The sequence below is a fragment of the Pogona vitticeps genome, chromosome 6 (genome assembly GCF_051106095.1).
Source record: "Pogona vitticeps strain Pit_001003342236 chromosome 6, PviZW2.1, whole genome shotgun sequence".
NCBI classification, from domain to species: domain Eukaryota; kingdom Metazoa; phylum Chordata; class Lepidosauria; order Squamata; family Agamidae; genus Pogona; species Pogona vitticeps.
In genome coordinates, this window is record NC_135788.1 from 106,816,778 (window position 1) to 106,833,104 (window position 16,327).

Below are 16,327 nucleotides of genomic sequence, written 5' to 3' on the forward strand. Positions count from 1 at the left end.
AAAATGGCAAAGCTATGTTGACAGAACCTTTAAGAACTTGCGTCTATGTTCATGTTTTCTGTAAAGATTCCTCAGTTAGGCTATGGCCACTAGACCAAATAATGTGGGATTTGCTGCAGTTATCATGCACATCAATTCGAAGCAATTTTTTTCTGATCACATGGAGCAAAGGCCAATTTGAATCAGTCCAGCCCTTTTTGGTCCTAACATGACTTTATTTCTCTGCTGCTGGGAGCTTCTCTTTTAAGTCATAATGATTTAAATGGATGTTTCCTATGTGGTCAGTTGACTCATTCTTCTAAAGGTGTGTTTCAGTTATATAGGCAATTGGGTCATGGAAACACATCCCTGCCTTCCCTGCCTTCTTTCTCCCAGTAGTCCTCTGATTTTTTAAAAAATCTATATGAGATTAACACTGGATCACCTTATCACTTGCACCTATATACAGTGGTGCCTCGCACAACGGGTGCCTCACACAACGATGAATTCACACAACGATGCCTTTTTCTGTTAAATTTGCCGCCTCACACAGAGATGTTTCCTATGGGGGATTTTCACAAAACGATGTCTCTTTTTCGTTCCTGTAAAAGTGTCTTACAATGTTTGGAAGCCGTTTTAAATGGTTGCAATGGTTAGCCCACCTCCTGAAACCTATGCAAACTGATTTTGGTGTTGTTCTGACACTTCGTTAACTTATGGTAATTTTTTGTTTTTCCCCCTCATTGAAATGCATGGAGTTCAATGAGGGGGGAAAACAAAAAATTACCATAAATTAACGAAGTGTCAGAACAACACCAAAATCAGTTTGCGTAGGTTTCAGGAGGTGGGCTAACCATTGCAACCATTTAAAACGGCTTCCAAACATTGTAAGACACTTTTACAGGAGCGAAAAAGGACTTCGCAAAGCCATTGAAATGTATTGAGTCGGCTTCAATACATTCCAATGGAGGAAACATTGTTTCACACAGCGATGTTTCCTATGGGGATTTTCACCCAGCGATGGCAATCCGTTCCAATTGGAATGGATTAACCGGTTTTCAATGCATTCCTATGGGAAATGGTGTTTCACAGAACGATGTTTCACACAATGTTGATTTTTTTGGAACCAATTAACATCGTTGTGTGAGGCACCACTGTATTAGTTTAGTGCTATATCACTTCCAGACATTAAAAAAAATACAAAGAAAACAGAAACATCCCAGACAAACTGTGATATTTCTGTACATGTTAAGAAGAACTTTGGAACACTGCCACCTTTTTGGAACAATGTATGACACAACCAAGTGGCTTGACAGTGAACCAGAAAAGGGTCTTGGCAGAGGCAGGACCAGAGGAAGGAAGGAAAGAAGGGCGTGGGTGGGCTGAAATTCAAATTACTTTGCATCACATCAAGTGTGAATACTGAACTTCCAAATCAATCTGTGTGATCACTGACTGCGAATTCAGGCTGCAAATCAAATTGCTGACGTAGTGGCAGCCTTAGTCACCACTTCAAACAACAATTACAACAATAATTATTTCAACAATAGGAGCTTGTAACATATATTGGCAAAGTATGAAAACTCACTTGGAAAGCTATAAAAATAATTTATCCCTCCCTCTCAATCCTTCCTGTTCTCCAGGTCCGGCATATGGCTCCCTGCTCCGGGCCTGGCAAGCATTTTTGGGGGCCTCAGAGAGGCTGAGTCGGCTACACATGGAGATGCAAAGGACTTTGGTTTCTGAGGACACTGCACGCATCCGGTCCTGGCAACATGACTCCTATCATCGCAAACTGTTTGGGGGCTTCAAGGAGGCCTGTGATTTAGAAAGTGGCTTCCAGCGGGCACAGAAACCCTGGACCAAGAAGCTCAAGAAGGTAGAAGGAACCTGGTTTAGTCAAGTTTTTAAAGAGCAAACAAGAAGGTTGTGGTGAGGTGAAGAAATGCATTTTCTGGACAGTGAAAAGGGCATTTGTTTGTTTGTTTGTTAAATGAGAAATGCTTCCCCTTTCTTACATCATCCCTGTGCTCTAGTCCAGCTGTGGGCTTTGACGGCAAACTGCTGCCCCATCAGTCTGAAGAATGGCTGGGGTTTTTTGTTATTTAAAAGATGTAAAATAGGAAATGCCTGGATGGGCACTTTCCAACCCCACCCCACCCCACTCTTTTCTCATTTTTGTGGTTTGGGGCCCTAGTACATAAACCTTTGCTCCTAGAAGCTTCCCAGAGTGGAAATAGGGGATTTTTAAAAATCAAGCTTTATTTTATTGGGTGTACAGTAGTTGCTTGTTGCCTGCCCTTATTAATTTGCCCACCAAGTCCCACATGAAGACAAACAAAGGCAGTAGTGAGTTGCAACTGATGCCAGGCAAGACTAACCTTACCATCAGGCAGAGTGAGGAGATGCCTCAGGCAGTGTATGCTGGTGGCAGCAGCCCCAAAGGAGAGCTATGTGCCATGGGGCTTGCCCTGTGCCCGTTGAGCTAACCCGCTGCCCTTAAACTTCCATGGAGGATGCTGCCCTGTCTCTGTAGAAGTAAGATTCCACTGTCAATCTGGCTGGCTTTTGTGCATGGAATGAAGAAAGACACCATTTTGTCCTTTGTCATTGGCAGCAAAGTGTTTGGGGCCTGTCCTGTCACAAATCATGGGGTGGGCATTAATGCAAGAGACCCATTATACCCACCACTCAGGGTGCAGGAATCCTGTCAGGGGCCAGAGGAATGAGTAATCAAGCCATGCTAGTCTCTCATCTGCTATCAAGGCTGATCCAAAATATTTTGCATCCTCAGGCAAAGGTTAAGATGGTTTCTGTCTTCAATACATTCCACAAGGTGGCAGCATCTCCCACCGGACCCTTTGTGGCAAACACAGTCCTCTCCTTCAGCATTTTGCTATTGATCCCTGCCCTCTTTCTACGTACCATCTGCCACTCTGCCCAACGGTAGGGTTGGCCCTCATTTGAGAACCCAGGATATAAGGGGGATAATCTCTGGAATTTTGAGCAAGGGATGGCAAATGCTGATGTATCTTGACCTCACTTTTATCACTACTCTTTCCCAACTTCCTTCTGATTATTCTCTATACGTGGACCCAGGTCGAGAAGACCAAAGCTTTGTACCACAAAGCCTGTCGCAAAGAGCACATCTCAGCCCTACGGGAGAGTGGACTTCAGGCTGCAGCAGGGGCAGAGGTGCCCCCTGACCGGCAACGTGCCTTGCGGGAGGAACATCAGCGATGCAGCCAAGAGGTCAACAAGGTGTGGTTCTTTATTATGCTTTCTGCATGGACCCAGGCCAAGAGGGCATTAGAGACTCCTGAAATGGTCATGCAAGCCAACCGTGGTGAACACCATGCATGCTGTGTGAGATTTTGATCTCTCTTATGCTCTTAGGAGTCAACAGTTTCCTAGACCTGTCATCCTATCATCTTACCAATTGCTAGTTGACTGGGAAGAAACCCAGGCTGGTATGGCCTTGGGCCTTTAATTGGCAGAAAGCATCAAATGAAGCTATTCTACTCTGCAGAGATAATAATGGTCCTTTCTCATTGGCTGCAAATAGAAGAGAGCACTATCTATTTAAACTGTCTAGTAGAAAGCAATATGTGATATAAGGCCCTTACTGGTTTGATTTATATGTGTTTAAATGGGTTACTTATTTACTTGGTTTGATGTCCCAAAACCAGGTCTGGGGGCAGCTCACAAAGCTTAAATGCATGTCTAAATTTAAAAAAAAACATTTTATATGGTTACATCACAATTAAATAAACTGTAGTTTTAGAATGCGGCAGAATTAAAAGCACCATAAAAAGCACATTGGTTAAAAAGTCTGGCACCCGTACATTAAAAGCCTCTTTCCTTACAATTGGTTGATAGCCAAAGGTCATCCTGAAAAAGCATTTTGCTTGCCAGTGGAAGGCTGACAGGCAGATGACCAGCCTAGCTTCTCTTGGAAGGAGGTTCCACAGGCTGAGAATAACCAGGCTCAGACTGTTGGAAAGAGGCACAGAGTAGCAGGCTAGTGATTTCTGTGGGTGTCTTTGGAAGGATATGGTAAAAGCCCAGCAGTAAGAGTGGCTTTAAAAAATGTTGGCGATTCTATTTCCTTCTGTGTTTGTATACAGATAGGAAGGAAGAATGTCCAGCAAATAGAAACCATTGTGTCAACATCCTCATATATGGGATCTTGGTTTAAATAGAGTTAAACAAACAATATCTTAAAGAAATGTTCTATCTTGGACTGGACCAGCATCAACCACACAGGGTAAAAGTTGGGGCAATGGGAGGATCCAGTAACATAAAAGCCCCGTACAGTATTCTAGTATATTCTTCCTGACTCCACAGTTCTAGAAAGGGCTGATGTCCCAGAGAGAGGAGGAGGAGGAGGAGAACCCTTGGGCACATGATTCTTCTTGACCCTTGACCTCTTTCAAAATAGGTGCGTGAGCGCTATGAGAAGGCCCTGCAGGAGCTTGATCGCTGCAGCCCACGCTACATGGAGGAGATGGAGTCGGTTTTTGAGCAGGGGCAGGCGCTGGAGCAGAGACGGATCGTGTTCATTAAGGGGGCCTTCCTGGCCCTGCACCGGCGCCTTGATGTCACCTCAGACCCCAGGTGTGGGAAAGGGCTAACTAAGGCCTAAATGGGAGCTGGCAAGCCATGTGTTTACGAACAACCCCTTTGCCCCTTTGAAATAAGAGAAAACCTATTGATTGGGAAAACGATTGTCAGACAAAACTGACCTGTTACATAACCCAGAACTTGGAAATGATACTTTTTAGACAAAAAAATTTTCAGGACCCCTCAGCCAGTGTGACTATGCTGGTTGGAGATTCTGCGTGCAAGTAACTTTTCCAAGCTTTGGCTAACCCAGTGGGGTTGTTTTAATGCTCTTAGTTTTTTTCCGACTCTGGATCATCCCCATCAGAACCAGTCTTTCCTGCTCAATTGTTTGAATGTTTTCACAGAGTGGTACCTCAGGGCTGGGTATCTAGCAACAGCATAGAGACAAGGGGAGGAGATCCACTTTCCACGGCATCCATGTTACTGCTGACCGTTAAGGAGAGGACTAGAGCAGGGATGAAGGAGCCCGTTGGCCCTCAGCATGGCCTCTACAGTTCCACCCAGCATCATCAGTGATAAAGGACTGCAAGAACTGTACCCAAAACAAAGGGAGGGTAAAGACTTCCCACTCTTAGACTAGAGGTTCTGGTCTCTCCTTGAATAGTGTACAGTGGTGCCCCGTATAGCGAGGTTAATCTGTTCCGGATTAACCCTCGCTATACGGAATCATCGCTAAACGGGTAGGGGAAACATATTGAAACGCATTAAACTTCGTTTAATGCGTTCCAATACCTTTGTTACTTACCCGTTCAGCGAGGATTCCAGGTGCCGGCAGCCATTTTCGCGCCTTCGCTAAGCGAGGGCAGGGCGCGAAAACGGCTGCCGGCAGCCATTTCCGGGCTTCCGGTGGCCATTTTGGAACCGCCGATCAGCTGTTCAGCGGCTCCAAAATGGCCGCCGCAATACCCGATCTTCGCAATGCGAGTTTTCCCCATTGCGAAGATCGGGTATGTTTCCGTATAGCGATCCCGAAAAAGGGATCGCTATACGGAAACATCGCTATACGGTGCACTCGTTAAGCGAGGCACCACTGTACTCAAGAACTGCTGTATAACTCAATGGTTTAGGCATCTGGCTGTGGAGCCAGAGGTTGGAAGTTCGATTCCCCACTGTACTTCCTAGACAGTGGTTAGACTTCCAGCTCTGCAGATTGAAGATTATTATTTTAGACACCTCAACAGTATACTGTAGTCTGTCCATCTCTCAGGGAATCTTACACTCCACACCAAATATTTCAATATCTTTTTATTATGATTGTGGGGGCCCAGTCTCCCAGAAACTAGTGCCTTACATCCTGTAGCTGGCGACATTTCCCATCAGCCTCAGACAGCTGGCTGGGGAGGATGGGAATTGTAGACAGACTCATCAGGAGGGAGGCTATGTGAAGGAGGACTGTCGTACATTTCCAGAGGATAGCTCCTAGTACTGTACTGCCAATCAAAAGGACCTCATAGAGCTGTTTTGTTTTCTCCTCAAGACATTTTGTAATGGAAAATGTTGTTGTCTGCCCCCGCTTCCAAATTCTTTGAATGGGGCAGATCATTTGGATAATAAAATCACTCATTTGAAAGAACCCAAGTCAGATGACTTTGGTCCAGTTCACAAGCTGTGTTGAATGGAGAACATGGTGGAGCTGGGTTTATTTGGATATGATTTCATGCCCCTTCCCACTCATCTTTTTCCTTTTCTCCAGCATCCAGGCTGTTTATAGTGACTTGCACCAAGCCATTGAGAACATAAATGACCAGGATGACCTCAAATGGTGGCGTAATCGATATGGACCGGGGATGCCCATGAACTGGCCGCAGTTTGAGGTGGGGACCTCTCTCTTCCTTCTTAGTGAGAGAAGAGTGCTCTGCACATTTTCAGAGGCACTCCCATCCCCAGCTAGCAAGCATTTAGGCCTAGTGAGTGTTACAGACAATATGCCGTATAAGCTGAAATGGCCCGTGTTAGTTTCTGGTTAATATCCAGAACATCCAGGGAGACATATTTGCATGGAGTAAGTCAGAGCACAACTAGACCGGGGGAGTTGGAGCGATTTGATTTGCGCTTAAAAGGCTATTCTCTTCACTGCGATCTGTTTTATCTTGCACTTGAGCAATCCTCAATGTCTCTTCTCCCATGAGAAGGATCCAGACAGCACTTCAGATTGCTCCAGTTTCCTTTCTTTTAATGATTGATACCCACTTCCCTGCCTTTTGGTAGTCTGGGGTGTTGGTGACTTCTCCCTCTTTTTGTTGTTACTTTCTCTCTCCATGAGTAAGCACTACATTGGATACAATATAAGTAGCAACAAATTGTCCAGTAGTGTCCGACTCTAGGGGGCGGTTCTCATCCCTGCTTCCAAGCTGTAGAGAGCCAACGTTTTGTCTGTAGAAAGTTTCCATGGTCACATGGCCAGTGTGACTAGACACGGAGCGCCATTACCTTCCCACCGTGGTGGTCCCTATTTATCTACTCGCATTTTACATGCTTTCGAACTGCTAGGTTGGCGGGAGCTGGGACAAGTGGCGGGAGCTCACTCCGTTGGGTGGATTTGAACTGCTGATCTTTTGACCTTGCAGTCCAGAGGCTTTGCGGTTTAACCTGCAGTGCCACCACATCTCTTACAAGTAGTAAAGGGCACCTTTAATTAGTGAGCGATCGGCCTATCCGCTTGCCCTTTCAGTTTCCAGACTTAGGGCATAATCACATGGACCATAAGAACTGCAGTTGTATTGATTCTGCCGTTATTTAAGTCATTTTATACATTTCCATTCACATGATGCACAGTTAAAATCAATTCATTTGGCGAACTGATAGATTTTTTTTCAACCTTGCCAACATGGGCTTTTTAAAATGATCCAATCCGTGATTGCTTCTTTTCACGTTGGTTTGGCATATGTGAATGTTGCTGTTGGTTTTTGTTGCACCCACTTGTGCACGGCACAGCCACTGCACTTGTTCCTCCTTTTTAATTGTTTCCCAGTGCTAAGCAATATATTGGTATTCTCTCCCCCCCAAGAGTTTACGGCTGCATCACTTCCTTGTAGTGTTCCTACCTGCTCATCATCATCCCTTTCCTTGTGAACATGGAGAAATGCCCCACCTAGTGTCCTTTGAGAAACCAAGTGCCCTAAAACTGATTAACTGCCAAGGGAAGCCTTGCCTTATGAAACATCTTCCAATATTTCTTTCTAAAGTTTTTCACATGCTGCTTTTCAGATACTGCTTTAGCATTATATCATTTAGGTATTTTTAACAAAAAGAATTTAAGCAATTTTAGAGCAGCATGCTCCTGAAGCAGAATTGAAAATGAGTCAGTTTCATTGGGATGGCATGTGTACCGTTTTACAAAATCTGTTCAAAGTTCAAGAAATGTATCCAAAGAAAAGATAGCTGTATGAACGTGCCCAGAGATTTATGTATTGTATATTGATATAAATGAAGTAGTCAATTGAAACAATTGAAATGACCTGTATGATTAGGCCCTTAATCTCTCTTTTTTGGCCATTTTTACACTTAACACAATGTATTCATGAAAGCTTTCATGGGATCTAATGGTTATTGTGGGTTTTTCAGGCTCTTTGGCCGTGTTCTGAAGGTTGTTCTTCCTAATGTTTCGCCTGTCTCTGTGACCGGCATCTTCAGAGGACAGCACTCTGATGCTGGCCACAGAGACTCGCAAAACGTTAGGAAGAACAACCTTCAGAACATGGCCAAAGAGCCTGAAAAACCCACAACAACTTAACACAATCTTCCTGGGTGTAGTAGTCAAAAGAAGTGTGTTCTCCAAATACTGGCTGTGAAATTTTTAGAGTGGTCCTACTCTTGGCTTTGCTGAAGTTAGGTTTTGAGAGAGAAACACCCAAATTTCTATATCTTATCTGTTCCCCATCCTCTCCTGTTCTTCAGAGTTGGAGTCCTGACCAGGAACGAACACTAGTGAAAGTCAAGAAAGCCAAAGAACCAGAGAAGGCAACACTCCGCAGCCTTACCCCTTCCCAGAGCAGGTAAGTTTCCCTCTCCACCAGAAAAAGTGTAGAAGACAAGATTGAGAAACAGGTATGGGTGGACTGTATTCCTTTAGCCTTGAACCCTCAAATGCCACCAATCCACCAACCCTAATTGGAAACATTAGCTGTAGTACCACTTTGTTAGTCTTTAAAATGAGTTACTTCTTTGGTCTTAAAACATGAAAGAATTTAGAATATTTGTTCATTCACTAGTTAATTCATTAAATTCTTAAGTAAACCTCAACATGACCCTTCAGATTTCTGAAAAGAACCATGACGAGTTAAAACAGCGAAAAGTGCTAAAATGATGTAGTTCACCTTTTAACAATTGAAATTGCAAATTGCTAATTTGGTCCAAAAATATAACAACACACATTTGTATTTCCAGGCTATAAGTTGATAAAGAGTACAATGGAGTGAAATAATTTGGAAATTTGAAAGGGTAGAAACCATTGCAAAAATAGTAATTGGGCTCCCCAGACCTTTAGCAGTCATTCTTACCCCAATTTTAAGGCTGACGTCCATTCTCCTATTTTAATCCAAGCCCTCTTGGTGGAGAACTTTCAGCTCGATGCTAGGTTTTAGAGAGTCATGGGGCTCCAAAGGCCGCTCCACCTGAAATAATGATAGCCCAATGCTTACAGAATGTCAGAGAGGGATGTTTTCCTAAGAAGAGCTGAAATGAATTACTGGACAGAGTATCAAAATCACTAAAATAATAAATAATAATACTATTAAAGTAAAAGGCAAATTAAAATAGAAGAACCAAGGTTATTGAGAAAATTTGCACAGAGGCAAGTCCTTGTCATCTTTTACCTTAGGTACTGTAAAGACCTTTGGAGAGATTTGTTATTTCTTCCATGTCTTTATTTGTTGTTGTTGTTGTTTAGTTGTTAAGTCATATCTGACTCTTTGTGTCTCCATGGACCAGGGCACGCCAGGCCCTCCTGTCTTGTACTGCCTCCCGGAGCTTGGTCAAATTCATATTGGTAGCTTCGATGACACTGTCTAATTATCTTGTCCTCTGTCGTCCTCTTCTCCTCTTGACTTCACACTTTCCCAACATCAGGGTCTTTTCCAGGGAGTCTTCTCTTCTCATGAGATGACCAAAGTACTGGAGTTTCAGCTTCAGGATCTGTCCTTCCAGTGAGCACAAAGGGTTGATTTCCTTCAAAATGGATAGGTTTGTTCTCCTTGCAGTCCAGGGAACTCTCAAGAGTCTCCTCCAGTACCACAATTCAAAAGCATCAGTTCTTCAGTGGTCAGCCTTCTTTATGATCCAGCTCTCACTTCTGTACATCACTACTGGAAAAACCATAGTTTTGACTATGCGGACCTTTGTCGGCAAGGTGATGTCTCTGCTTTTTAAGATGCTGTTGAGGTTTGTCAATGTTTTCCTCCCAAGAAGCAGGTGTCTTTTAATTTCGTGGCTGGTGTCACAATCTGCAGTGATCATGGAGCCCAAGAATGTAAAATCTGTCACTGCCTCCGTATCTTCCCCTTTTATTTGCCAGGAGGTGATCGGGCCAGTGGCCAAGAACTTAGTTTTTTTGATGTTGAGCTTCAGACCACTTTTTGCAATCTCCTCTTTCACCCTCGGACCTTCGGAGAGATTTGTTAATTCTTCCCTGTCTTCATACAATTATATAAAGTACAGAATCCCCAGTATGATATAGTGGTTTAAGTGTTGGACTAGATACTAGATCTGAGAAGATACAGGTTCCATTTTCCATGAAGGTAGCTGAATATGGAACAGTCTCCCAACTGGAACAGTCTTCCTCCACTATGGAACAGTCTCCCAACAGAAATCCGTCTGGCAACCTTGCTGGGTGTTTTTAAAACCCATTTAAAAACTTGGCTCTTTAGGCAGGCCTTCCCTCCAGTCAATAACTGATCTTTATTCTTTGTCTTTTAAATTATTTCATCTTGTCAATGATCTAAAATAAGTGTTAAAATTACAATGTTTTAAATGATTTTTATGATATTTGTTATATTATGATGTTTTATCATGTGTGTAAGCCGCCCCAAGTAGAGTTTGTCTAAGGGGGCGGGGTAAAAATCTAATAAAGTAAAAAAAAGTAAGTAAGAATGATCTTGGTCCAGTCACACAGAGCCATTGTAAGTATAAAGGAAGGGGAGAACTTATTACAGTATAATCCTGTATGCATGGGGGATCATTTCCATGATATACTGTGAATTCCTGAAACTGCTGATAGGAGGTAACCCTGTATACAACATACAACGGGGTGCCCTTGTATGTTGTATATAGAACTGAGACAAAACATATAAAAAAGTCAAACCGCAGATACCTCAGCAATATCAATTACCTATTTTGCTTAGGGGGAAAAATCATAACTAGCTTCATGAAAACACATTGAGCATATTATGAGACAGTATGCATACAGATATTGGAACTGGAGTTGTTTCCCTATGCTATAAAGACCTTGTTTTATATAGATTGGCTCCAGAAACATAGTGTATGTTGGTACAGTTCCATCTCAGAGAAGATGGAGTTTGTTCATAAGATGGTTCCTTTCACAAAATGGCTGGAGATTGCTTTCAGTTTTCCAACAAGTGGGCCAGCAATCGGAAAACCAATAAGAGAGAGGAAGAGAGAGGGCAAACTTTTCTCATGGCTCTCTCAGGTCACTGTGTATGATTCACCTATCAAGCAGATGAATAATATCATTCCTGTTTTGTGGTGTGGGTTATTTCAGGTCAAAACAGAAGCTACTTCCTGAGTTTCATAGCAGGAGTGGCAGATGAACCACAGAATTCCTGGCCTGTGGCTCATTCTTTTAGCCATGCTATGCAATACTGTCTCTGTGAAGTAAATACGAGATGTTGCACATATCATTTGTGTGCAAAAGTGGTCAGGAGAAGGCACTGTGGAGAAGCTCAAAGGCTTCAATTGTTTTTTCATACATAACAGGCCTCAGCCCTAGGACTGAATAAATGAATGAACTCTGCCTTGAATGAAATCCTGCTTTAAATGACAGTTCAGTAGTGGCTTCTTCAGGAGACTAAAGTCTTTTTTGGTTGTGAGGCATTTTTGTCTTCCTTGCTCTGGCATCTACTCTTTTAAACAATCCCATTTGCCCACAGACTGGAGGCATTTTTTACTTAGGTTTTTTTTTTAAATGCATGCAGCTTAATTGACTTGAAATGAGAATGTAAGTGGAGGTCAGATAAAAGACCTTTCCTTTAAAAATAGCTCTCTTACATGTGCTATTCTGTGTTAACATCATTTTCCTTTGGCACAGATAACCCGAGAACTGAAATAGATGTGACAGGGGAGACCTACAACCAGAAAACCAGCATTTTAGAGATTTTAGGGTTTTGTTGGTTGGTTGTTTTTTTTGTTTTGGCTTTAGAGCAGATGGAGAAAATCTGATTTTGATTTTAAGCAGCAGTGTGTCTCTTTGTCTCTTTAACCCTTCTGCTGGTGTCTCTTGTGCCACACGTCTGATCCAGCCTTCCCTGATCTTTTGCCTTGGATTTAACTCCCATCATCTCTGCATATACTGGCTGGGGTTGATAGTATCTAGAATAGTTTGGGAAACATTGCTTCTAATGGGTAGAGTCCTTGAAAACTGTTTTCGGTTTCACTGGAGAAAACTACTGAAACGATACTCCAATGTATATTTTCCTCTCACTTGGGGACTAACAGGAGCTTTGGAGAAGTATTGTTTAACCACGGAAACAGCATGGCAGAATAATAATCTTAGAACTGCAGAGCTCGAAAGGACCCTATGGATCATTAAGTCCAGCCCCTCTCAGAGAGACACAGGAGGGAAGCAAACTCCAAACCTCTGGCCCTGCACCCAAATATCTAAACTACTGACCAATCCTCCTCTCCTGAGCACAACTACAAAGTCTGGATCCTCTAAAAATCTGGAATATTTTTAAGGGCTGCCCTGTTATTGATAATTTCCTGTTAGTACACACGCGGGTCCATCCGGCTCAGCCCTCTTGCTGAATATTTGCCTAAGGGGTTTAGGAAATAGTTTTAACGGGTATTTCAGAATTTCTTGCCCAAAGCCTAAAATTTAGCGAATAGCGATGGAAAGTCTTAAAGTTGCAACTACTGGTTTTGCAGAGGAATCGACTTTCCCGCGCATTTGCCCCCTTTCCCTACCATAGCTGTCCTCCAGCCCCTTTCCGTGCTTCCCCCAATTATTTTTATTTTAATGTGGGAAATGGCCAATCACACTCTCAGGGAGGGGTGACTGGCCATTTCACCAGCATCCCAGTTTAGGCCAAGGGAGGCCTTTTTCTTCTCATGACAGGATGTGACTAGATGGTTCTGCAAGTGTATGATTGGGCATTTGGGGTATGTGTGTAGAAGTGTTAGGGATTGGGGGGGGCACAGAAAGGGTCCCAGGAGCCACACTTTCCTCACCTATTTTTATGGGAGTCTCAGTTCAGTAAAAATTGTCCTTTCTCTTACAGTATATTGATTTTATCTGGCTGTACTAAATCTTCAGCAGTCTAGACAGCAAAGCAGAAATTTTTGGGGAGCTGAACCCAGTTTGTTTTGTGCCCTAAACTTGCATTTCAAAAGATATGGCTAATTGTTAGAAGGCAGTTCTAACAAGGAACTTAATTTTGGGATGTATGTAAAGACAAAGCATCAAATGTATTCTTGTTTAGGCTGCTGCATGTTGAATGTATCAGGTGCTTTAGGGGGCATTGTTGAGCTATATATGCCATGAATTCTCCCTTCTGTGTTGTGTGGAATCGGACCTGGACACGCTACAATAGGAAAAAAAATAGACACATCTAAAATGTCAATTTCTCTCAGGATGCTAAGAATTTCATGGATTGAGAATATGACCAATGAAGAAATAGCAAAGTAAATAAATAACGAGCAAGAAATAATAAAACTTGTAAAGTGCAGAAAGCTGGAATCAGAAACAAAAGTGTAGTTAGTTATAGTTGATCATTCAAAATAAAATAAATAGGAAAATAAATTTTGGAGGGAGAAGAATTTACAGGCTTAAGCATCCAGAAGACAACATGTATATAAAGACAGATTAGTCATGATGATTTCCTGCTGCCTGTAGGAGAGGAATAAAAGAAATAAAGTTTAATCAAAATATATTGGTTTTTCATAAAGCTCCATATAGGTACTTCTAATTAACTATTTTAAACATTGTGAAGCGAGCTGTGGTTCTAATCATGAATCTTCCATGCCACGTATTGTTATGACAGGTTGTTGCCCCCCCATATCATATGTGAAAAAATAAGTTTGCAAGAAGATCTACATTGGCAGGTTCCCCCTCCCCTTTCCCGGCCATCCATAATAGAACTGCTAGGTGTTGTTTAATTTATTATCAGTTATGCTGAGTTTTTAAATATTTCTGTTATTCCCTACACCTTCACTTCCTGAGTAGATCTATGGTTGCAGCTCCAGAGCAACTTTGATTTCCTTTGGAAAAAGGACACTAGAGACTGAAATAGTTTTATAACATTTGTGTTTTGCAATACATGCAGATATACAAACTGGGATCAGATAGAGGCACAGCTTAAATACCTCAGTAGAATTTTTAAAAAAATTCTCTTTCCGGGGAGACCCGGAAAGAGAAAACAAGAAATAGGGCCTTCTCGGCGGTGGCTCCTCGCCTGTGGAATAACTTACCTCCTGACATTCGCGGAGCTCCCTCGCTGGGCACTTTCAAGAATCTATTAAAGACCTGGATGTTTCGGCAGGCCTTCTCATAAGACTATTTTTGATTTTCTTATTTCTTTATTGTCTTTTTTCTTTTACCTGTTTTGTAATTTGTTGTTTTATTCTTATTGTATTTTAACTTTGTTGTAAGCCGCCTAGAGTAGTCTTCGCGACTAGATAGGCGGGATATAAATAAAATAAATAATAATAATAATAATACTTATTAAAAATATTTCTACCCTGCCTCTCTTAAGACCCAAGGCAGCTCACATCTCCAAAGAAAAGTATTGAAAGCTAAAAACAATATTACAAGTACAGTATATAAATATTTTTTAAAAGACTAAAAAATAATAAACAAAAGCCACACCAAAAACACATTCAAAGCAGTAAGGCACAACAACCTATTTTAAAACACCACTCAAGCAGCCGGTTGTTAAAGGAAAGCCTGGCTGACGATAAACGTCTTTATCTGCTTGCGGAAAGACAGCAAAGGTGGGTCCAGCCTAGTCTCTTGTGGGAGGGAGTTCCAAAGTCTGAGAGCAGTGACAGAGAAGGCCCTCTGCCATGTCCCCACCAAACACACCCGCAAAGGTGGCAGGTCTGAGAGAAGGGCCTCTCCAGCAGGCTCCTAGAGGGAGATGTGGTCCTTGAGATAGCTTGGACCTTGGCGACTTAGAGCTTTATAAATCCAACAATTTGAAGTGTGTGTGTGTGTGTCTGTCTGTCTGGCCGCCTGTCAAAAGACCTAAGGAAAACCATTAAAACATTCGTTCCCATAGAAAATGGGAGAATCCGTGTTGTGTGATGGCGTAGTGGTTACAATGTTGGACTGGGACTTGGGAGGGGTGGGCTATTTGCAGGTCTGTGCCTCAACTACCTCAGAAGGTTGTGAGATTAAAATGTGGGAGGAGTAGAACCATGTGCCAATGAGCTGGATAGTAGCCGTACTGAATTGGTTGCCTGGAGCTTTTTTAACCAAAAACTTAAGCAGTGTCATATTAAAGAGGGGTCTAGAAGGTGCTCTGGTTTAATTAATCCCCCCGTCTAAATTCCTAATATTTTCTGCCTGGAAGAATTGTCTGTCCCAAACCATGTTTTAATTGAACATAAAAGTGAATCACGCCATTAAAAATTATTCGTAATTATTCAAATGAAAGCACAAACAACTCCCACTCTCCCTGAACACCATCCTTTGATCTGATCCTGCAAAGATCTTCTGGTTTTGCATACAACTGGCCATATCATCAGTTGCAAGGAGGCGCAACTATTTGCCATGGAGAATCAGCATGACTTGTTTGTTTTGGGAACAGCAGGAAAGAATGTGTGACGACTCGTTGTGCTTTTATGAAGTGTCTAAATGAGTATCTCTTTCTGTTATGCTGTGCTGATGTCACCAGATGGAACTCATAGCTCTCTGCTTAACCACAAGAGTGACGCTTCCGGGAGTGTGAAGACTAGTAAACTGACTGAACTGAGAAAAATTGTAGCTTCAACAATATTTCCCCTCTCAGAGCCATTTCAAACTTCTGTTGGCCGCCCCAAAAGCAATGTTAGCCTCCAAATTCCTTTGGATATTATTGTCTTTGCTGGTGCTCATGGACAAAAAACAGCTTTTCAAACAATTTTGTTAAGTGCTGTGAAGTCAGATCTTACTTATAATGGCCCTAATAGGGCTTTCAAGGTAAATGAAACATCTAATGAGTGGTTTTACCAATTCCATCTGCCAGTGAGTTTCCCTGGCCAAGTAGAGATTTGAAACCAGTTCTCCTGAGTCCCAGTCCATCCTAAAATCTTGCAGTACCCTAAAATTATGTTTGCTGCTAACAGCGGTAAGCAAAATGGCACCAATTTAATGCTACCTTCTTGTGTTATAGAAGGAGTGATTCACTTAAAATGATCCAATTATGTTTTGTTGTCATAAATTGTTTGTGATACTGCTGCACAAATGAGTCATCTTCCTTCTATTCCCAAAATCTACACCTATGGGATCTCAATAAAATTCTTTCCAAGATATTATATTCTAGTATATCTTAAAACATCCAGAACCACTATT

At 42.3% G+C, this 16,327-nt stretch overlaps 1 protein-coding gene across 2 annotated transcripts in view; it reads left to right on the plus strand.

The window, feature by feature from the left end:
* Positions 1–16,327, plus strand: part of LOC110078592 (protein kinase C and casein kinase II substrate protein 3) — a 38,319-nt gene that overhangs the window by 15,448 nt on the left and 6,544 nt on the right. For both annotated transcript variants that reach the window (XM_073004548.2, XM_020792916.3), the window contains 5 exons: positions 1,623–1,858; positions 3,079–3,240; positions 4,421–4,596; positions 6,299–6,419; positions 8,503–8,600. In XM_073004548.2, coding sequence (XP_072860649.2) covers positions 1,623–1,858; positions 3,079–3,240; positions 4,421–4,596; positions 6,299–6,419; positions 8,503–8,600 — 793 coding nt within the window. The remainder of the gene's footprint in view (positions 1–1,622; positions 1,859–3,078; positions 3,241–4,420; positions 4,597–6,298; positions 6,420–8,502; positions 8,601–16,327) is intronic.